This window comes from Lagopus leucura, unplaced genomic scaffold (assembly GCF_019238085.1).
Source record: "Lagopus leucura isolate 7727_CA_CO unplaced genomic scaffold, USGS_WTPT01 129-28_obj-0_obj, whole genome shotgun sequence".
Classification (NCBI taxonomy): domain Eukaryota; kingdom Metazoa; phylum Chordata; class Aves; order Galliformes; family Phasianidae; genus Lagopus; species Lagopus leucura.
The window spans coordinates 1-22031 of record NW_024968390.1 but is presented as its reverse complement, the minus strand read 5'-3'; the positions used below and the strand labels follow the sequence as shown (position 1 = coordinate 22031).

The 22031-nt window shown below is 58.3% G+C and overlaps 4 protein-coding genes across 4 annotated transcripts; 3 read left to right on the top strand and 1 right to left on the bottom strand.

The window, feature by feature from the left end:
• Positions 1-446: 446 nt before the first annotated feature.
• LOC122193634 (E3 ubiquitin-protein ligase TRIM50-like) lies at positions 447-6049 on the top strand. The gene is made up of 6 exons (XM_042894497.1): positions 447-1313; positions 2531-2955; positions 3850-3945; positions 4781-5011; positions 5350-5372; positions 5661-6049. Exons 2-6 carry the CDS (start codon positions 2551-2553, stop codon positions 5959-5961), a joined length of 1056 nt encoding a protein of 351 aa, XP_042750431.1. The 5' UTR covers positions 447-1313; positions 2531-2550; the 3' UTR covers positions 5962-6049.
• On the top strand, positions 6035-6625 carry LOC122193635 (E3 ubiquitin-protein ligase TRIM50-like). The gene has a single exon (XM_042894498.1). The coding sequence runs from the start codon at positions 6035-6037 to the stop codon at positions 6623-6625; it is 591 nt and encodes a 196-aa protein (XP_042750432.1).
• A 180-nt stretch (positions 6626-6805) lies between these two features.
• NSUN5 (NOP2/Sun RNA methyltransferase 5) lies at positions 6806-9748 on the top strand. Its single transcript, XM_042894496.1, has 10 exons — positions 6806-6915; positions 7003-7125; positions 7210-7384; positions 7450-7558; positions 7834-7972; positions 8401-8516; positions 8699-8877; positions 8970-9174; positions 9276-9428; positions 9557-9748. Exons 1-10 carry the CDS (start codon positions 6823-6825, stop codon positions 9660-9662), a joined length of 1398 nt encoding a protein of 465 aa, XP_042750430.1. The 5' UTR covers positions 6806-6822; the 3' UTR covers positions 9663-9748.
• A 1302-nt stretch (positions 9749-11050) lies between these two features.
• On the bottom strand, positions 11051-21776 carry LOC122193632 (nuclear envelope pore membrane protein POM 121-like; the record flags this gene model as incomplete). The annotated part of the gene is made up of 12 exons (XM_042894495.1): positions 11051-12754; positions 12934-13062; positions 13836-15476; positions 15765-15947; positions 16266-16368; positions 16764-16891; positions 17598-17668; positions 18496-18587; positions 19340-19511; positions 19824-19904; positions 21325-21495; positions 21598-21776. Coding segments are annotated over 12 exons (3045 nt in total), but the record flags the coding sequence as incomplete, so codon positions are not given.
• Positions 21777-22031: the final 255 nt, after the last annotated feature.

Genomic DNA, 22031 nt, shown 5'->3' with positions numbered 1-22031 from the left:
CGCGAGGCTCGCGGTGCATTCTGGGGGATGGAGTCCCGCTGGGGCCGCGCTCGGGTCGCGGAGCTCACGGTCCGTGCCCCACCGCCGGCCCCGCTGCCTGCAGAGAGCTCCGGGTCCTCCGCCGCGTGTGGCTGCTGAGGGCCCCCTCCGGGCTCGGGCCCGCCTCTCCTCATTGGTGTTCTGGGGATGGAGCTCAGGGAGTGCCGTGGCCTCCTCGTGTGCTGCCCGCTGGGGAAAGCGTCCGTGCGGCCCCAGGAGCTGAGCGCTGCCGTGCCTCAGATGGGGGCAGTAATGCTTCGGGGCTCTTAGGGATGGAGCGTTTCCCGTATGAAGAAAAGCTGAGAGCCCTGGGGCTGCTCGCCTGAAGAAGGGGGGGGGGGGGGGGGGGGCGGAACCTCATCACTGTTTGTAAATGCTTCAAGTGTGGGAGTTGAGTGGATGGGGCCGGGCTCCTCTTCTGTGGTGTGCAGCAACAGAACAAGGGGCAACAGGGAAAATCTGCAACGTCCATGCAAATATGAGGAAGAACTTCTTTCCTGTGTGGGTGCCAGAGCCCTGGAACAGGCTGCTTAGAGTTGGGGGAGTTTCCTCTGGAGATATTCAAGACTGTCTGGACACTGTCATGTGCAGCGTACTGCAGAGGACTGCTTTAGGGGATTGTGAGAGCTCCAAAGGTCCCTTCCAACTCCTATTATTCTGTGATTTTATTACTATGGGTCTTCTTCTGTCTTCTCCAAAACAGTGAAGTAGTTCCAGCCAACCAGCCAGTCAAAAACAAACAAACAAACAAAAAAATCAACACTCTTTCAACCAAAGAAGAGTTTCAGTTGATAACAAAGCATTCTAGTGCAAATGTTTCTGTTGATCCAAGTGGTGTGGACTGAAACCAGAGTGAGACTCGTCGAAACCACCCCTCAGCCAGGCAAACACCTTCATCTCTTATCAAGGTTCTGTAGTCATATGATGTGTGTTTGTACTGGTGCACAGAGCGCTGGTCAGCCTTTGGGGGGCCAGGAGGAGGTGTGGTTCCATCGTCACAGCCCAGGAGAGGAGGACTCACGGCCTCACTGCTGTGCACACTGCAGATGACCCTGGAGCAGCCTCTGCAGGGTTGAAGACGCAGTGGAGCAGTCACGAGGTGGCCGGCACTGCGCCTTGTCACACTGAGGGGCCACTGACCCATTGCTTGCCACGTCTGCCCTTGTGACGGAGCTGAACTCTTCAGCTCAGTCAGGAGAAGCCGAGGGACATCCATCAGGTGTGGTGCACCAGGAAGAGCCGAGCCAGGGCAGAGAGGAGGCGGCACAGGGCACGTGAGTGGTGGCGAGTCGGACCTAACGGGGTTTCCTTGAGAGCAGTGGGAGCAGCTGAAGCTGGTCTCGTGTGGGTGGCTGACCATTCGTGGGCTGACAATGGCGCTTTTCTTGATTCCCTGCTGAGCTCCTATAAGCAATGCCTGATAAAAGCTGAGCTCAGGTCACAGCCTCCCCTTTCCCTTGGGAAACTACCAAGTCTTTGACTTCAGATTTATTTCCATGTGAGCAGGGAGACCACAAAGGCTCTGATGTGTGCTCTCTGCCAGCCTCTGTTCAGGAGCAGGCATGCACACTCTATCATGCTGTCACAGTTAGAGCAGGGTCACCTCCAGGGCTGGGCCACCCAGGCTTGTCTGCCTGGCGATGCCCGACCTGCCCGACTGCAGCAGAGCCCCATGGGACTCTAGATCTTGGTGGCTATGTCCCACCAATGCTGTGTGGAAATCAATGTTGCATGAACCACACAGTTCTTAAATAGAATGGCCACGTGTGGCTGTAAGACTGGTGGGAGATGCAGAGATTTTGACTTGTGTCTTTTGTGGGTGCTGGCCAAGTGTGGAACACTGGTGATCAGAAACCACATTGTTTCAAGGGGGTAAGCTGAAGTCACAGCCCTACACACTGTGACTCGAACTCCCAACCCTCATATCAGTCAAAATTAACTTTGCAAGTTGTATTGTGTGGTTTCTCTCTGTCTTGAACATAAAAATGCTGTTTGTGATTTCATTCTGCTTTTGCTCAGATGCATCACTTGATCTAATGCCAGTCCTGAGGACATGCAGGGGCTGAGACAATGAACCAAGGAGATCTGTAGAAGTTCATACAGGCCAGAGTCAGTGCTAGAACTTCTCAGCAAAGATCCTTCTTGGCTCTGTCTCCAGCCTTGCCAAGTCCTGGCATGCAGGCAGGTCTCCCTTGGAGGGAGCTACAGGCTGACACATCTGCCAGGGAAGGAAAGGTTCTGGATGAGGATCAGCTTGGTGGTGCCTTCTGCCACTGCAGGCAGAGCCAGAAGGCCTGACCGTGTGCAGTCTCCTGTTGTCAGAACACTGCAGATTTAAACGAGCATCTCACGCTATCTGTGGAGTCTAATGACAAGCTCACAACTGTCTGAACTGCTGTTGGGACACAAAGGTGTTTGAGGCATCTCTTCACTTCTTCAAGTGCTGACCTCTGTTTTTGCTCATCTGTGTTTGCCTTGCTCTTTGCATTAGGGCTGCTGGAAGGTGGCAGCATGGCTCGGAAGATGAGCATTGATAATCTGGAGGACCAGCTGCTCTGCCCCATCTGTTTGGAGGTCTTCAAGGAGCCCCTGATGCTGCAGTGTGGGCATTCCTACTGCAAGTCCTGTGTGCTGTCACTGTCTGGAGAGCTGGATGAGCAGTTCTTGTGCCCCGTGTGCCGCAAATCCGTGGACTGCAGCGCTTCCCCACCCAATGTCACGCTGGCCCGCATCATTGAGGCACTGCAGAGCAGGGGCGAGACAGAGCCCACCCCAGAGTCCTGCCCAATGCACCACAATCCACTGAGCCTCTTCTGCGAGGCTGACCGAGAGGTGATCTGTGGGCTGTGCGGCACCATTGGCAACCACAAGCAGCACAAGATCACCCCTATCTCTACCGCATACTGTCGGATGAAGGTTGGCAGGCAGGGGTGGCGAGGGCTCCCTGGGGTGAGGATTAGGACATCTGTAGCAGTCTCAGCCCCGAGTATGGCAGTATTAGCATCTCCTGTCCTTCAGTAAAGAGGCTGAAAATGGTGCCAGTGTGGGCAGCACGGCCCCATAGCGCAAGCAGATGTGGGGCAGGGACCCTGGGCTGGGGCCAGCCATTTCTCAAGCCAAGCATGTCCCTGGCTGAGGAGACGTGTTCTTGGTGGCTGAACTACAGTGGAGGGGAGCTGAGGATCAGGGTGAGTCATAGAGGCCTTTCAAGATTGTTTACAAATACCATCAAAGGGAGTCTGGAGATAAGGGCTGAGGCAAGGTGCCAAAGGAGAGCAGGGAGGGAGAAAAACAGGAGCACCAGCCTGGCAGAGTAAACAGCTGGTGTCCCCTGCCCAACCTCACATGAAAGCCCAAGGAGTGGAAAGGCACAGGGCCGCCGTTCCCCTCAGCTCCCGACACCAAGGCGATAAGAGCAGGAGGCACCAGGAACGTGACTGCCTGAGCCAGGCTCCAGGACCAGCACTGACACGGCGTTGCAGACTTGATGCTGACTGCAACTGCTCACCTGGAGTGTTGTCTTCATGGGGTGCCAGATGTGGAGTGGAGCTGCAGTGCTCCTGGCAAGAGTACTTGGCCAGCAGCACCCAGCTTGGGGCTGTGCTCTGAGTGCTCTTCTGTCTCTGGCACCCCCAAATCCTCTAGGTCAGACCAAAGATCAGCAGGATGTGCAGAACCCCATAGAGCTTAGAGGAAGCTTGGGAGGGCATGGCTTCTCAGGGCTCCTTGGGGTGCCGGCAGGCACAGGGGCAGAGCCTGTGATCAAGCAGGATGCCACAAGGTTCCTCAAGACAGCTGTTGTGTTTCTAGGAGGAGCTGTCTGTGCTGCTAACCGATGTCCACCGGTGCAAGAGGAACTTGGATGAACAGTTCAGCAAGCTCATCAACAACAAAATCCGCATTGCGGTGAGTGCCAAAGGAGCCGGCTTCCCAGAGCTCTTTGCCTCCCACACAACCATCAGAGCAATTTCTGCTCCTGGGACTCCTCAGCTCACTTCCTCCATTCCTCTCCCTTTTCTCCCTTCCCTAGGACAGTAGGCAGGGCTGTTCCTACCGAAATTCCTGTTCTCCAGGAATACTGGGGATTAAAATAGCCCTGTTTTCAGGATAGGTGACGGAGCCCTCTCAGGTGGCAAAGCCAGAGGGGTTTTCTGCAGGGGAGACATAACCTCACTGACTGTCCTGGCAGGAGCTTTTTGCCCACATGCCCTTGGAGATGATAACACATGAAGAACACCCTGCTCAGAGCAGGCTTCCCTGTCAGAATGCTGAGAATTTCACAATGAATTTACATTTCATTTGGCTGTGTACCCATTTTCCATGCAGTAGACATCTCAAAGGAATCTCTCAGTATCACTTTTTGAGGCTTGAGCTTCTGAATTGGGCTCCTTAGAAGCCAAATGAAACTGGAGCTTGAATTCCCCCAACTCAGTGCAGGACCCAGGTTGTTCCCTGGGAGCAGAGGAATCCAAAAGCTCTTTCAAGGCTCTGATCAAGCTAGTTGGGACATCAAGACAAAATCTGGGTGGAGAGAGGTATGTGGCAGGGGTGCCACGGTGCTGAGTGCAGCCGGGTGAAGTAACATCCAGCCTCTGTGAAGAGCTGCTCTTTATTTGGAAGACAAATGCAGGGTAGCATGCTGGGACGCGTAGAAGTTGCTGGTGGCATCTCTGAAACTGGAAAGTGGGTGCAGGAAATGTAGGAAGGCAGTGCTGCAGAGCCGCTTGCTGTCTCCCTGCAGAATGAGGCAGATGTCTTCAAGTGGGTGATCCAGAAGGAGTTTGAGGAGCTGCACAGGTACATCGATGAGGAGAAGGCCACCTTCCTGGAGAGTGTGGAGGGGAAGGCGGCCCAGCTCATCGCCTCCATTGAGTCTCAGGTCAAGCAGACATCAGACACCCTGCAGAGGCTGAAGGAGATGCAGAGCATTCTGGAGACACTCAGCAACGAAACTCAGCTTGATTTCATCCGTGTGAGTGTGCCCACCAGCAACTGCCTCAGGAAGGCGGCAAGGCTCAGCCAGGCTCTCCCACCATCAGCCACTGCTCATAGCCCTGGGCCTTTCCTTGGGCAGCGAGAACCCTCACCAAACATAGCTAGCACACCATGAGGTGTGAGATGGAGGTGCCTTCTGTCCAGCACGGGCTTCCCCAGATGGCAGAGAGCTGTCCATCAGAATTCATCTCCCAGGAGAGGAGAGCCTTGGCCTCTCTGACCCAGGACATGGATGTGTGGAGCTGTGACCATGCAGAAGAGCTGCTGTTGTGTCAGTCTATCACCGCTGACTAACTTTTTCTCTTTGTTTTCCAGAAATACAGCTCCTACCAGTTCAGGTGAGTGATGGGACCCAGCAGCATGCAGCACCAATGGGAATGGCAGCACATAGGTCAGCGAGCACCTCAGCATTGCGGGGGCAGCCTGGTGTGGGCACTCTGCCCTGCTCACTTCTGTGGGCATTGCTGTTGTGATGGAGAGCCACAGCCAGAGCCATGCAGGCAGCCCCAGAAGAGGGCAAAAGCAGCTGCAGAGACACTAGTGGCTCCATCATACGCAGCAGAAGGTGAGAAAAGAACACGTGCTGTTCCCATCAACCTCTGTCATGGCTGCACTTGTCTTTTCAGGTCAGAGCTTCCTAGCCTACACCCAGGTGATGCCATCTTCAGTCCCGTATCATTCAAGCCTTGTTTCCACCAAGATGACATCAAGATGACCGTGTGGAAGCGGCTGCACCGCCACGTCCTGCCAGGTACCAGCTTCCCCAGCTGGCATCGCGTGGGCATCTCTGGCTGTGCTGCCAGGACAGACTGCCCAGCCAGCGTCCCATGTCCTGGCCTCTGCCTTGCTCTGCTCACCTGCAGCAGAGCTCCAGGAGCACTGGCTGGTTCATCATCTCATGCTGGTAGCACCTGCTCTGGTGTCTGAGCAGTCCGCTCGGGTTCAGCAGCACTCCCAGCAGCATGCCTGGAGTCTGCCTGCTTTCCTTTTAGCTCCAGAGATGCTGAAACTGGACCCGGTGACGGCACATCCCCTGCTGGAACTCTTCAAGGGTGACACGGTGGTGCAGTGCGGGCTGTACCAGCGCCGGGACAGCAACCCCAAGCGTTTTGACTCCAGCAACTGCATCCTCACCTGCAAGGGCTTCTCCTGCGGCCAGCACTACTGGGAGGTGATTGTGGGCACCAGGAACCACTGGCGCGTGGGCATCATCAAGGGCACGGTCAGCCGCAAAGGGAAGCTCAGCAAGTCTCCCGAGAACGGCGTGTGGCTCATCGGCCTCAAGGAAGGGAAAGTCTACGAGGCCTTCAGCACCCCGCGGGCCACGCTGCCGCTGACCGCCCGGCCGCAGCGCATCGGGATCTACCTGCACTACGAGAAGGGCGAGCTGACCTTCTACAACGCCGACAGCCCCGACGAGCTCAGCCCCATCTACACCTTCCAGGCGGAGTTCCAGGGCCAGCTCTACCCCATCGTGGACCTGTGCTGGCCGGAGCGAGGGCCCTTCTCCCCTCCCATCATCCTGCCCTCTCCCGCTGCCGGCCGGCACACCCAGGGCCCCCCCGCGGCGGAGGAGCCCCCCAAGCCGTAGCGCGCGGCCCCGCGGCGCCGTACTGAATAAAGCTGCCGCTGTGCTGCCCGAGCCGAGCTGCTGCGAGCGGGCGGGGGGCGGAGCCGCGGCGGAAAGGGGGCGGGGTCACGGAGACGGACTCGATGTTGCGGGAAGGGCGTGGCTTGAGGCGGAAGTGACGTATTATCCGGCGCACGTGGGGCGACTCGGCCGCCGCAATGGCGCTGTACAGCGCGGCCGCTGCTGTGCTGAGCGGGCTGGAGCGTGGCGAGGGAGGCCTCAAGAGCCTGGTGTACGGCAGCGACTTCCCGGTGCGCAGCGGGGCCGGGGTTGAGGGCAGGTGGTTGGGGAAGGGTCCGGAGCGGCGGCGCTGAACGCCCGGTGCCACCGCCCCGCAGCACGCCCGGCAGCTGTACGCGCTGGTGGCCGAGACGCTGCGCTACGGCCCGGTGCTGGAGGCGCTGCTGGACGGAGCCGCGTTGCTGCGCGTCGAGAAGAAACTGCCGCCGCTACTGGCCAAGGTGAGGGCCGGGCCGTGCTGGGCGCCGGAGCCGGGTTGGGGGCCGCGGCTCTCCCCGGCAGCGGGTGCTCACCGCCTGCCCTAGGTGCTGGTGTACGACCTGCTCTTCGGCAAGGGCCTCAAGTGCGGCGGCCGCTGGAAGGCGTTGGCCCGGCGGCACCGCGCGCGGCTGGAGGCCGAGCTGGCCCGGCTAAAGGTGCGGCGCGGGGTGAGCCGCAACGAGGATCTCCTGGAACCGGCTCCGGGAACCGGGCCGGAAGGTGAGCGGGTGCGGGCCGGGCGCTGCCCACCGCGGCGGGGCCGGGGCTGACCCCGCACCCTGCAGCCCCTCAGGTGCCACGTTACGTCCGGGTGAACGTGCTGAAAACATGCGTGGATGATGTGGTGGCATTCTTCAAGCGCCAGGGCTACTCCTTCCTGGGCAGGGCAAGGAGGTGAGCAGGGCCTGGTACTGTTTGGGTTCTTTGTGCAGCGTGAGTGGGTGGGCAGTGACCCCCCGTGGGGTGCGGTGGGTGAGTGGTAGAGAGGTGGTGCTGGTGGTTGAGGTGTCCACTGGTGTGCTCCTACCTTCTGTTTCTGGGTGCTGCCTGGTAATGACGTTGGGCAGAGGTGTGGGGTGCAGGGATTTCTGCACCTGGGCTCTGGAGGAGGGCTGTGGTGCTGAATGTGATAAGGCTGAGCTGTGCTCATCCTCTGTCTGTGTGGGCAGCGTGGAAGAGCTGAAAATCCTTTCTGGGAAGAAATTCTTGTTGGATCTTCACCTCCCGGAGCTGCTCGTTTTCCCTCCGCAGACAGACTTCCATGACAACCGGCTCTATATGTCAGGACACATCATCCTGCAGGACAAGGTTGGGAGCTGGGGAACGGGAGGCTGCGGCACAGGGGTAAAAACCACTGGCAGGAGCGGGGGCTCAGCCTTTTCCTACATGCTGAGACTGGGCTTGGAGCTGCTTTGCTGCAGCGTTTAGCTTAAGCAGAAGCTATGAGCACAGGCTGAGGCTGTGGGGATCCCCCTCAGCTCTGCTTTCATAGCCTGTGGGTAGGGGATAAGTGGCTTTAGCACACACTGTAGGAGTTCCCCATAGGGAGCTGGGCTATGGTCATGCAATGTTGCTCCCACCATTTAGTAAGAGGCCTCCAGACCCAGAGCTGGGTTTGGGTGGTGTGCAAGCATGCGACTCCACAGCAACTGCTGTGTCCCAAGGAGGATGTGGGAGTGGCTACTGCAGAAACTGCTGGCAGCCCACACCTTTCTTTGTGCCCTGTCCTCCTGCAGGCCAGCTGCTTGCCAGCCTTCCTCCTTAGCCCTTCTGCTGGCTCCCATGTGATCGATGCCTGTGCTGCCCCTGGGAACAAAACCAGCCACCTGGCTGCCATCCTGAAGAACAAGGGGTGAGTGCAAGGCTGTGGCAGGGCCAGAACAGACTGGGTGGCCCAGTTCTGAGGAGAAAGTTGCAGGGCTGATGTGGAAGGAGCTGCAGATGCATGTTGAGGCTGTGGATGCATCCGAGCAGCTTACACAGCACGGCCTTTGGGCTGGCCTGGGTGTTCACACCCCTTGGGTTCTTTTTCAGGCATATCTTTGCCTTTGATGTGGACACCAAGCGCCTGGCTACCATGAACACCATGCTGATGCGGGCAGGGGTCACCAGCTTCAAGCTGGCCCAGCAGGACTTCCTGACAGTTGATCCCCACGATCCCAAATACAGCAAAGTAAAATACATCCTCCTGGACCCGTCATGCAGCGGCTCGGGTAATGTGGGGACTTCAGCCATCTCGTCTGTTAGAGGCTTCAGCTGGGTTTTGCATGGGCAGACCCACAGGCAACGGCTGCTGTCCCTGCAGGGATGGTGGCCCGGCTGCCACTGGAGGAAGCTGCCCCGAGTGCAGAGCGGCTGCAGGCTCTGGCTGGCTTCCAGCGCAGGGTCCTGAGCCACGCGCTGCGCTTCCCGGCGGTGCAGCGTCTGGCCTACTCTACCTGTTCAGTGCACCGAGAGGAGAATGAGGATGTGGTGCACGCAGTGCTGCAGGAGCAGGGATCGGCCTTCAGGTGCTCCTTTCTGGGGAGGAGCAGGCCTTGGGGAGTCTGTTACCTTTGGTAGCTCTGTGTGTTGCTGCTGGACTCAGCGCTGTCCCTTGTCCCCTCTGCAGGCTAGTGGATGCTTTCCCATCCTGGCCCTGTCGAGGACTTGCTACCTTCCCAGGGGCTGAGTGCTGCCTCCGCGCCTCTCCTGCAGATACGCTCTCACAGGGCTTCTTTGTGGCTGTCCTGGAGCGCCGTGGGGAGGAAGCTGCTGTCCCCAGGTGCAGGAAATGGGGGAGAAGTGGGCCCAAGGCTGCCTGGCTGCCTGGAATGCATTGTCTTCTTGCTGAGAGGGCTGCGGTGTTGCAGGTGGCATGAACCACTCAAGTGTCATTGCTCTTGTGTGCAGCTCCCTGCCTGCAGCCACTGAAGAGAGCCTACAGCAAGAAGAGGGAGTAGAGCCAGGAGCAGCTCCTCCCAAGAAGAGGAGGAGGAAAAAGCAACGTGTGAAATAATTCTAGGAGCATGCAGTGCTGGTTTCTGGAGCTGGTCTGTGCTGTGGCCCTTGCACTGAGTAACAGAAATAAAGCTTTTCACCAGCTGCTGGCTTGGTGAGCTTCTGTAAGTTCCTGACCCAGGCCTCAGCAGTAGGGCTGGTGCTCCCTGATGCACGCACAGGCAAAGGAGTGGAAATTGCTCCTGCACATGTATAGGTGCCCCCAAAGCTGGGCAGCTGTAGGAAAACAAATCAAACAACAGCAGTTTCCTTATCCTCTGGAGTTGGATTCCTCCAGCTGGAGTAATGGCAGTGTAGTACTTTATAGGCCCCTAGAACTCCATACCTAACCCTTATCTGGGGTTTCAGAAAAGGCTTTTGCCTTACAGTGATAAGCCCTTCCTTTAGGGGATTAGTCATCCTTTGGGGGACTTCTCTATGTGTGTGCAGTGCGACCTGCCCCTCTGTGGCCTTCAGGCTGACAGCTGTGTGACAGCCATGCCAAGACCCAGGTGAGGTGGGAGGGGAGGTGAATGCTGCCTTGCCCCTGCAGCATCCTGCCTGAATGAGGAGGGAGTGCAGCACTGTGCAAAGCAGAGGGAGCTGAAAAACAGTATCCCGAGCACAGTTCAGCCCTCACACAAAAGCAAGCCAGACAAGAAAGTCTTTTTATTTTAAATTGGTGACATAAGAAGCAAGGAAAAAAACACTGCATGTTCACTCTAAATCCTTACCAGCCACACCAGGAATGGTCCAAGCCTCCAGTTCTGAGTAAGAACCCAGCCTAGCCATCCCCATGCTGCAGCCCAGGGAGAGGGGAGCTTTCCTCAGGCCTGGCCCTGCCAAAAGCTGGGGCTGTGCTGGAGCTCTGCTCTCTCTGGAGGCAGCCAGCGTGCCCCAAGGGTGCTCTCACCTTGGCTCCTGCTTGTCAGCCCTCTCTGCACACAGGTGGTGGCTGGAACCCTAAGGAGGGAGGTTGAGAAGGGGCAGCCCCTGCCCTGTGTGACCAAGCAGCCTACCAGCCCTGGGCCCAGCTCCCTCTGTGTCTTCACTCATCCCTTAACACCACAACTGTGGTTCTGGAGAGAGGGAGGAATTGCCAGCACCAGCTCCTCTGAGCACCTCTCTGCACCCCTAAGGGCACGTGCAGCCAGCTTGGCTCCTTCAGCATTGAAGCATCCTTGGCCATGCTGGGGGCCACCCTGCAGTAGGCTCCTACATGCCCTCAGCTCTCTGTCTTGCAGAGGTGAAGACAGCCCGCACCAACTGCAGCAGCTGGGAGCGCTCCGAGAAGAAGTGGCAGCCTGCAGCTGCACCCCCCAGCCCTCCTCCCCCAGTTGGGGGGGGGGGGGGTTGCCCCATACCCCTCATCTGTTCCCAGCCCTGCAAAAGCTCCTGCTCCTCAGCTTCAGGGGAATTAAAAAAAAAGTTTATTCACATCCATGTACATCACATTTGAGAAACAAGGACATATTGTTACAGCCTGGGAGGAGCAGATGGCTCCTGCCCTGGGACACAGCTGCCTTTCCCCAGCGCAGCCCTGTCCCACAGCACAGCCACTGCCCCGGGGCGCGACAGAACGGGGAACTACCAACAGCGCTGCGGTCAGCAACCTCACTGAACCAAGCTTGAAGGAATTCAAAGGCAATTTAGCTTAAATATAAAAATAAATTCTTATTTTGTTAAAAAATGTTTAAATATTTTTTTTTTCCTTTTTAATTTAGACTTCAGCAGACACACACACTCACACGGCTCGGAGAGTAAAAAACCCGGCAGCCAGGCATTACTGGAGGCAGAGGGGAGCTGCGGGCACAGCTCTCAGCCACGGGGACCAGAGCTCCAGTCACCTCTTCCTCACTGGGCTCCCAGGGGTGACGGGCACAGGGGCAGCACCGCAGCTCCTTGGAGCTCATAGGAACTAATGGATGGGGATGAGCTCAAAGTGAAAATCCATTCCAGTTTGGGGAGGGGACAAACCCACCCACTCTGGGCTCCTTTCTTTGGTGGTGCCAAAGGAACTTGAGGTGGTAACATGGCTCCAGCCCAGAAGAAGGGGTCCAGGAAGAGAAGAGGCTGCAGAGGCCAGGCCCCGGCCCCAGCTGCCTTTCTTTCAGTCACAACAAAGGGACAGAACTCACCCAGCATGAGCAGCCACGCAGTGATGCTACTGTCAACATCCAATTAGCCAGGGTGCATCCCATGAAGGGATGGGCGCCCCAAAAAATAACTCCAAACAGCAAATCCGGCATAACCAACATGCCGCCACGCACACGCTTCAGTTCTTCCTCCAAACTCGATTCAATGAGCGCATTAAAACAGGAGCACAAACAAAGCAGAACAGACAGGGCTTGAAGCGAGCGGGTGGGGGGAGCCCAACAGAGGTGGGAGGCAGCACAGAGCTGCCAGCTCCACACCCCACGCCTCAACCAGAGGCTTGGCAGGAGCTGCTGAGTGGTGGCAGTGGGCTCAGCCCCCATCCACAGCCGTGTCACCCCCTGTGACACCAGGACGGCCACGCTCACAGAGCTGGGTGCTAACGCAGCCTCGTGCTCTGCAGAGATGGCAACAAGTGGCTTGAAGCAGAGGGATCGTGTTCACCAGGCCATGAGATTCAACAGTGGGGAAAGATTTCTGGGCCCGGTGAAGACCACATCCCATGGCAGAGAACAGGAGCCTCAGGCTCTGAGTGTGGACGTGCTGGCGCCATGCTGGGGGTGACGGTGACGGGGGGTAGGGGCTCAGAACATCTATAAGAAGCAACAGGGAAAAATTTACACGTTATGAAACATGGCAAAACAAAGGGAGGGAGGAAACATGGTGGATATGTACAGAGGTTCATCCAGCCTTGGCTGTGGAACTGTTCAAGTAAGAAGAGTTTGGTTTATCTTGTCCCGGCCAGCATCCACGAAGACACGGCCCGGCACCATCGCTCACGTGCTGGGGAGCGCTCTGAGCAGAGCCCCTGGGGACACACTGTGCTCCTCACACAGCCAGCAGCGGGGCTCTGAGCCCCAGGTTACTTTTTACGGGTGTGCTGTCGCCGTGCCTGCAGCCGCTGCCGAGCGCCAGTCTTGGATCCTGCCCCGATGGAAAATGCTGGAGTTGATGGACCTGGAAGCAGAAAGGAGCCACAGGTCACAGCACAGCCTGGCAGAGGGGGAACCGAAGAGCTGGCCTCCTGCAAAGCCTGCTCGTGAACCTGTCACACAGAACTGTGTCACAGCTGGCTCACACAGCCCAGCCTGGCCCCGCTGCCATCCCACTGCAGCCCCCCAGCCCTGAGCTCTTACCAAAGGACGTGCCGACTCCTGGGAAGGCCGAGGCAGGAGCACTGGGCGTCCCAAAGGAAAGGTTGCTGCTGCCACTCCCCACTGCTCCTGGGACAGGGGTGCTCTGCCCAAAGGTGGGGGCAGGAGTTCCTGGAAAGCAACAAACTGCTGTGAGTTGGGCTGAGCAGCACCCGCAGGCACTGGGACGCAGATTTCCTTCAGGAACTGAAGCCAAGTCGCCCCACCAGGCACAGCCTCTTCACTAAGAAACTCCCTTGCTTTCTCATCATAATCCCTGTGCCTTCCCACAACAGGGGGAAGCACAAAGGCTTCCATCTTTCTAGACCAAAAGTTTCCAAGCATGTGGGCTGCAAATTCATGGGAGGCAAGATGTTTCCATGAGAGAACAGTCCAGAGAGCCAGCAAGGAGACCGCAATCACTGGCTGCAATGGGTTCTGCTCACCAGGAAACTCTTAAATTGATTACTATGAGAGTGGAGAGGTGCTGGAACAGCTGCCCAGAGAGGCTGTGGATGCCCCGTCCCTGGAGGTGTTCAAGGTCAGATTGGATGGGGCCCTGGGCAGCCTGAGCTGGTATGAAATCGGGAGGGTGGTGGCCCTGCGTGTGGCAGGGGGTTGGAGATTCATGATCCTTGAGGTCTCTTCCAACCCGGGCCATTCTGTGATTCTGCGTGATTTCAAACATCAGCTAAACAGTGGTTTCTCAGGCAGGAGAGCAGCTAGCTGGGCTCAGCAGAGGCCTGGCACGTTGAGAGGGGCCAAGGGGCACCACACTGAAGGGCTGCAGACCCTTCTCCTCCACCACTGAGGGCTGGGGATCTGGGAGCACATGCTCCACAAGCATCACCCCTCAAAGGGCTGCAGCAGAGCCCATGGAAAGGGACAGACAGAAAGCAGCTCACCTCCAAACACGGGCTTGGCATCGGGCGTGCTGGGCACAGTGAAGGCAAACGGCGTGCTCTGGCTCGGCGCTCCCAGCGTGCTCTGCGTCAGGGAAGAACCGAATGGCGTGGCAGCTGCAGCCGCTCCGCTCTGCCCAGCCCCAAAGCTGAAGGGCACCGCAGGGGAGGCGCCGCTCAGGGCGGGTGTGCTGAGCCCAAAGGCACCGGCAGAAGGGCCTTGCTGGGCGGCCGCCCCGAAGGCGAAAGGAGACGGCGCGGTGCCGAAGACGGCGGTGCCAACGCCGCTGCTTGTGGTCTGGGTGCCGGAACCAAAGCTGGCTGCAGTAGAGGCGGCCGTCCCAAACGAGAACACCGACGTGGTGGTCCCGAACGCTGCCTGGGTGCTGCCGGTGCCAAAGGTCGGCACAGCGCTGCTGCCAAACGCCGGCTGAGTGGTGGACTGGGCTGCGGGCGCCCCGAAACTGAACGGGGGAGCAAAGCCGACAGGGCCCGCAGTGGGCTTGCTGGCGGGCAGCTGGCTGTCTGCAGCAACAGCACTGAATGCGGGCTGGCTTGCTGCCCCTGAATACGGAGGCAGCGGCTTCACATTTGTGCTGAAAGTACTGCCAAAAGCTGAACTGGAGGAGCCGAACGTCAGCGCCGGTTGGCCTGTGGTGGCCGGGGCAGATGTCAATGTGGTGCTTCCAAATAAGCTGAAGCCCGCAGTGGTTGTGGCTGCTGTTGAGTTTGCAGGTGCTTGGCCGAACGCAGGGCCTCCTGTGACGCTGGTGGTGGCAGAGACAGTGGCTGCGGCGGGCTTTCCAAACTGGAACACTGGGGTAGCAAAGGTGGGTGCCGTGCTGGTGGCAGAGCTGGACAGGCCACCAAACGTGAAGGGCTGCGATGCGCTGGTGGCTGCGGTGGCGGTCACTGTCAGGCTGGTGCTGGTGGAGGCAGGCGGATTGAGTCCAAAGCTGAACACTGGTTTGATGGTGGCATCCGTGGAGGAGTTGAGCGTGGTGGCAGTCGTAGCTGCGGTGGTGAAGATGATGTTTGGCAGAGCCGTGAATCCCACCAGCGTGGTTGTGGAGGCTGCTGGCACTTCCGCAGCTGAAGCTGGCTGTGACAACGGTTTGAAGGCAAAAGGAGAGACCTTTGCTGGAGATGAAGTCGCCGTCATGCTGCCAAAGATGGGCTTGAACACAGTGGTGGTGGAAGGCGCCGAGGAAGGGGCTGAGCTCACAGACACAGTGACTGCAGCAGAGATGCCTGTTGTAGCCGGTGCTGCGCTCTCACTTTTCGGCAAAGCACCAAAGATGGGTTTGAAGACAGGGGTCGTGGTGGGCACTGCAGCAGCTAAAGTCATCGCCGGCTGGCTGGCAGGAGGGGAGCTTGGTGCCCCAAAAAGGATGTTCGGCTTCAGCACGGAGGGAGGTTTGCTGGGGGTTGGGCCCAGCTCTGTGGTTGCGGGAGGTGCCACGCTGCTGGCAGGCTGTGCCCCCGAGGCAAGGGAGACGGAAAGGGCAGCCGTGCTTAGCACAGACACAGGCTTGGTGTCAGCAGAGGTCGCAGGTAGAGAACTTGACTCCAGTGACACGGCAGGAGCAGGCAGCTGTGATGCTGATGAAGATGGCTGGAATGCTATCGCAGCTCCAGAAGAGTCTGGAAAGGTTAATTTTCTTTTTTTTAGGGATAACGAGTAACATATAGAAAGACTTTCTGCCAGGCAGCCGCTCCGCCTCTGCAAACGTCCCCAGAAATGCAGCCCCCTACACTCCCACAAGCTCACACCCGGACCATTGGCTGCACCCCCCAATTTTTCCTCCAGATTCAGGTCCAGAAGAGCATTTAAACAGGGATCTTCCAGCCTGCCTCCCCCAAAGGGAATACAGAGCTGCTGCTGAGTCTGCTCTGCCACAATCCCATCCCACTGACCCCTTTCCTCCTCACCTGCTGGCACAGGTGCAGCCTGGCTGCCCTGCATCTTCTTCAGGCTGTCCAGGAGCAAGTTGCTGCTGGATGCGACAGGAGCTGTTGACACAGGTGCTGAGGAGGAGGCCCCTGTGGTCACTGTGAACGCTAATGGCCTGGACGCAGGCGTGGTCTCTGCAGTGGTGCTACTGGGGACTGGATCTAACAGAAGGAAGCAAGAAATCAGAATCTGTAAGCCTGCTCTAGGGCACTATCCATTAGCAGAGCTTCTCCAAAGGTAGGAAAACCACACCAACATCCCACTGCTCTGGCCCTGGGGGACCTCAGCCATGACCCTGCAGGCTCTGGGACACAACCACCGTCAGCACCCTCAGACCCAAGGACCAGATAGAACTCGCCTGGGAGCATCCCTGGTCTGTGAACAGATGCCCCACTGCCACCTAGCCTCATGCCCCCCTGTTCCTACCCCTCCCCGTTCCCTGCTGTACCCCAGGTGCCCCGTCTGCCCACAGCCCTTACCAGCCTTATCCTCCAAGACCTTGTTGAACCACTGCAACGCTGCCTTCTTCTCCGCATCCAGGTCCTCCGACGTGATGGTGTAGCCCAGCTGAGGCGGCGGGGGCTGCCAAGAGAGAGCAGCGGCTTAGCTCCTTCTCAGGGAAGCCGGCAGAGCTTCTCTGAAGGTGTGGTGAAGGCTGGCCGTCGCAAGACCCGTGGAGCAGCTGGTTCTGCCGCAGCACGCTACCGCGGAGCTCCGGTCCCCACTCCGCAAGACCCCGGCTTGGCGCTGAGGGCACGGCCTTCCCCAGGCCATTACCTGGTCCGGCAGCAGGCGGCACAATCACGCACAGCCCACCAGACACTGGGGCTGGGGATAGCGTCACTTCCCACTCCGCCAAGGACAGGGCCTCCTTCCTGAGGGCAGGCAGGTCAGTCTCCCCCCAGCCCTGCAGAAATTGCAGTGAGCACATTCTATCTCCAGAGGAGGGCAAAAGGGGTTGCGAGACAGCAACGTACCAGCACCAGCTGGTCCCCCCGGTGAGACGACAGCAACTGGATCTTCCGCTTGCGCTTGCCACTGCTCCCCGATGCAGCTGGAGGGCTCAGGGAGCCGCGCTTCCTCCGCACAGGTGTCTCCATCACTGCTGAAGGAGACAAGTCAGAGCCAGCTCTGGGCAGAGGAACAGCCCGGCTCGTGCCAGGCTATTTCGTCCCTTCCAACTCCTCTCCGCATGACCCAGTCTGAAGGCAGAGCCAGGGATACAGCTCTGAGCTGATGACAAGGCTGCAAGAGCCTGAAGAGCAGCTGCCTGCAGCACATCTTGGCAGCCTGGTACAAAAGCCTGCCAGCCTTCAGCGGGGCAGTAACTCCTTCTCTACTCCCCAGACTGCCCTTGCAATCTGCCTACCTGAATCACAAACCAGGCAGGCTACACGAGCCACATCTAGTGCTGCACCACAGGACCCAGGCAGCTAATTGAGATGGACACAGGATGTCCTGTTCGTTTAGGCTGAGAAAGCATTGGAACGGGCTCAGCCTGGAATATGATCAGGGCTCTTTCGGCATGGCACACCTTGCCCTGAGGCTGACAGTAGGTCCTGGGGCAGCTGAGGGGCTCCCTCTTGTAAGCCAGCTCCCATGCATCTGCTGGCATATGGCATCTCTTGTTCATCACTTGGAAACCCATTCAGGGCAGCAGAACTGCCACTACCCCTGGACCAGCACACTCCAAGTTGCCTGGTGATGTCTCAAGCCAATCTTACCTGCAGACCTAAGAGATGTCCCACCCCACTGCTTGTGTACACCAATGCCCATCCAAACCCACGCAGAACTGCTGTGCTTATGCTCACCTTTCTCTGTCTGCAGCTCCTTATCTGATTTCACTGGGGTGGAAGTGTTGGAGCGATGCGACTCCTCCTCCCTGCACCAGTGGAAGAAAGCCAGTTAGGATCAAGCCATAGATGTAGCCCCATCCCCCAAGAGGCCAAACACATGACAGAATCCTACCAGCAGCCCTGGCCCACGAGGCAGCCATCCAACAAACCCTGAGACAACACGGGCACAGCACTGCACTTCCTGCACTGGCTCAAGAGCAGCTGAAGGCACAGAGCTGCTTCTCCCTCTAAATGCACAGCTTGGTGCCTGTCTACACACCCCCAGTGTTCTGCAGGATAAATCAACCTCAGAGTGGCAACCAGCAGTTCTAGATGGGAAATGCACCTCTTACAGGCTCCTCTCCTTTCAGTGCACAAGGCTGTGCCAATTTTGGTTCTGACTGAAGCTTTTCCCATTGGAGCCTGGTCCTCTGAGCCAGGACGGAGGAGCACAAGGGCTTGCACTACAAGGAAAGCCCTAAAATGCAATCTTATTTTTACATATTTTGTGTAGCTCCTGTAAATTACCTTTGAGGAGACAACAATAATCAGTACCTGTCTCCTCCTGAGTTCTGGCGGCTCGGGGAACCCACAGCAATGCCACAGCAGAACACCACTTCTGTGGCAATCTCACAACACTTCCATCTCTAACCAAGTCCCAGAGGACGGCAGGGATGAGGATGGCGCAGCGCCACTGCTCCAGCACTGCCAGGACAGCAGTGTGACAAGGTGGCAGGGACCTGAACTAGTGCAAACCCAATGGGACTAGCACACTGGAGGGCCACCAGCAGCCAACATTTCATGAACAGTCCTAATGGGACAGCTGGGACGGTGCCTGCCCTCCTCTTGGCTGGGACAGCGGGCGGCTGGTTACCTGGCTTTCTTGAGAGGCCACTCTGGTGTCTGGGGACGGGAGGATGCGGGGCTGGACAGTGGGGACATGCTCACACCACTCCTCTTCCACAGCTGGAACCCAGAGAGAGCAATGACTCAGTGCACAGGCAGGGAGGGAGGAGAGCATTCCACTTTCCTGCTCTATGCTGAACGTCTCCTCCCAGAACTGCACCCAATGAACTCACAGCTTCACTTTCCCTCCATCACCACCAAGCTCCCTTCCACCTTTCGTGGAGTGCTGCAAGGTTTGCCCACATTGAAGGAAACCTGCTTTGTGAGCAAGCAGCCTCTGGGCCCTGACAGCCACAAGGACAGGAGGGGGGATGCTGCTGATCAGGGACAGTTGTGGCCAAAGCACAGCGTAGAGCTGTCTGGTGGCCTCAGGTGCTGCCACCTGTCCCTGCCAGAGGGCAGATCCCGCTCCAAGGATTTCAACCTCACCCCTCTCACAGGAAACCCACCCTTCCCAAGGCTTCCTCTGTGTTATCTTTCCCACAGAGACAGCACAGCTCTGCTAGCCACGATGACGTCCCACCATCACACCCACAAGCCTACCTATTCAAGCAGTGCTCTACTACAGCTCTGCAGCTGCCAAGGGGAACTGGGTCAGAGCAGGAACACACGGCTGTGATCCATGCTGACTCCAGCTGAAAAGGTGGCAGCACACCAAAGGGATTCTTTCTATCGCCTTCCTTTTCCCTAGATCTTGTGATCCCAGTGACACCTCCTCACCCCACAGCTGGCGCCAGGTTTGAGTCACACGGTGGGTCGAGCTGCTTTGTGCCACACATGGCTGCAGTGGTGCCCTCAGGAGTGCTTCCTACCTGTGTCAGGCCCCGGCTGGAGCTATATGAGCTGGCAATGGCATTGCGCAGAGAGCTGGGGATTCCACTGGTGTACGTATTGTTGAGGGAGCTCATGGAGGAGGTGCGTGACCTCTTGTTTGAGCAGTCATCGGGGCACTGCGAAGCAAGGCCTCTCTTCAGAGAGCCAGGCCTGCAGAACATTAAAGAAGATTTCAGCATCTCCCCACCATCCTACCCATAGGCCTGTTCATCGCAGGGCACATCGAGGAAGCAAAGCAGCTCTTTTTCTGAGCACAGAGCTGAGGAAGAGACCCCTGCAGCAGAGCAGCCCCACAGCCCCCAGCCTGCACCCGCTAAGCACAGCTGCAAGGCCGAATGATGCCATGAGGTACGGCCACTGCCATCCTTTGCAGAAGCTGGGCTCCACCAGCACCTCGTCCAGAGCCTGCAGGCTTTCACACTCGTCCCTCAGCTAATTGTTTTTGGCCTGATGGATACTCACTTGGGTATGAGAGAGGCGGGGGCACCATTGGCAACCAGGGGCTCGAATGCCGACTGCCCGCTTCCGCTGCTGTCATGGCGCCTGCAGGAGAGAGGGAAGCTGTGACAGGGAGAAGACAACAAGGAGGAGCACGTGCTCTCAGCCTGGCCACAGAACTCCTCCCAGGCAGGCTTGGCACTGGGAGAGCACTGCTCTTCTGCCACCTAACACCTAAGACATCCCCATTCCACCATCCAAGTCCTGCAGATTTTCCCTTCACCCAGCCCTGTGTCACTGATTCTCAACCCCAGCTGCTTCCCAAGTTCCAACAGCTCCATCAGCTGCTTGCTGTGCTGAGTAGTTTTGATTTAAAGAAATCTTCGCTCAAATCCATTATTCAAAGTTAAAATGTTTCAGAGGGGCTGAGCTACGCATTTCTTGAATGGAGCCTTGTAGTTCAGATCTCCTACACCATCCTAGCCAGCTCCTGAATGGTTTGAGTCAGAAATGAAGTCCTCCTCTCCCACAGTGAAACCTGGAGGCCATACAACAAGCCTGCTGTTATGCTGTGCTGGGGGCATCAGGCAAGCCCTGTCACTTAGTTCAGGTCCCCTCCAGCCCTGAGTGATCTGATCCCATTGCACAGCTGATCCAGTGCTCTCCAGCTGATGCAGGCTCCTTTCTGCTCTCAGAAATTACAGGTTTTCTACCTACAAGCATTCTTCATGCAGGCCAGTTGTCAATGACTGGCTTTTGTGGCAGATACAGATATTGACATGTTGGGAAAAAAAAGCTCATGCGCCCATTCTGCATCATCCAGCTCAGCTCCCGTGGGTCTCAGACACACCAAGCAAAGGTGAGAGTTCAAGGAGCACAGAACCAAGGCAGTGTGTTGTACGGGAGGTCACACAGGCTGCAGCAGAGCTCGGCATCCAGGACATACGTCCATCCTTCCAGTGTGCTGGCAAAGGCACTGCACCCTCCTCTCTCATAGCTCAGAACTGGAAATCACTGATCTTGCCTAATGGAAACAGAGGCCTCTCCTGTCTTCCCTTTTGCCTTACCTTGCTTTTGCTAGTTACAGGAAGCACAAAGAGCTTTTAAAGTGCTTCTACCTGGAGCCCTAATGCCTGGGGAGAGCAGCAACCCCCGACAAGCAGAATTTCAGCCTGCCCTCAAACAAGCAGCTCCCCAAAAGCCTTCAAACCCCATGGGGACAGCAGTCACCTCCCTCCAGTGGAGGCTCCCTGCCAGGCATCCCTTGGCCACCTCCACACTTCTCCATCCCAGTGGCACGGGGCACACACCTGACCCACAGACACGTCCAGGCAGAGGCTAAATCACATCCTTTTGATCTCAAAGAGGAGGAGGAGTGCCAGAAGGATCTCTGACCCGGCCAAGAAGGCCATGCAAAGGGGCACACGGCACTCTTCTGCCACAGGCACAGTTCTCGTGCACGCAGCATCTATCAACACTGAAGCGCCGGGCCCTTTTCACACGGGCAGCACTTCCGGCTCGGTACCTTCGTTTGCTCTCCTGGTCGCTACCCAGCGCCTGCTGCTCTTCCTCATCCTCCTCCTCCTCCACCACCCTCTTCCTGCTCTCCTTGATGGCGTTCAGCACCGTCTCCTTCGCGCACGGGTCCGGGCCGCCGCCGGGCAGGAGGGCGACCGGCGAGAGGAGCTGCTCCAGCCTGGGGGGAGGCGAGACGAAGCGGGGTGAGCGAAAGGGCGGCGGGACAGCCCGCCGCAACGAGCCCCGGTTCCGCCCCGCGGGGTCCCCGCTCCGTACTCACACGGGGCTGCGGGCGGGGCTTCTCGGCCGGCCGATGCGCACGGTGACGGGACTGCGGGCCGGGCCGGCGCGGCGCGTCCAGGCGGCGCTCCTCCGTACGACGCCGTCCCAGCAGGCGGCGGGCAGCGCGCCCGGCACGGCGCTCCGGGACGGCGGCAGCGGATAGCGGCGGCGCGGGGCCTGCGGCGGAGCGCTGCGGACACACGGAACACTCAGCGACGGCCCCGCCGCGCCGCCGTCCCCCGGCTCCCCGCCCCGCCCCGCCGCCCCGCTTACCACGGCCCCGAGCCCGGGCGGAGCGGAGCGGCCTTCGCGAAGCGGCCCGAGGGGACGGCCGGGCCTCCGTTGGCGGCGGCTTTGGCGGGCGGGCGCGGTGCGGGCGGGCCGGGCCTCGTGGCGCACCAGGCCCCCGCCGCGCCCAGCGCCGCCGCGCTC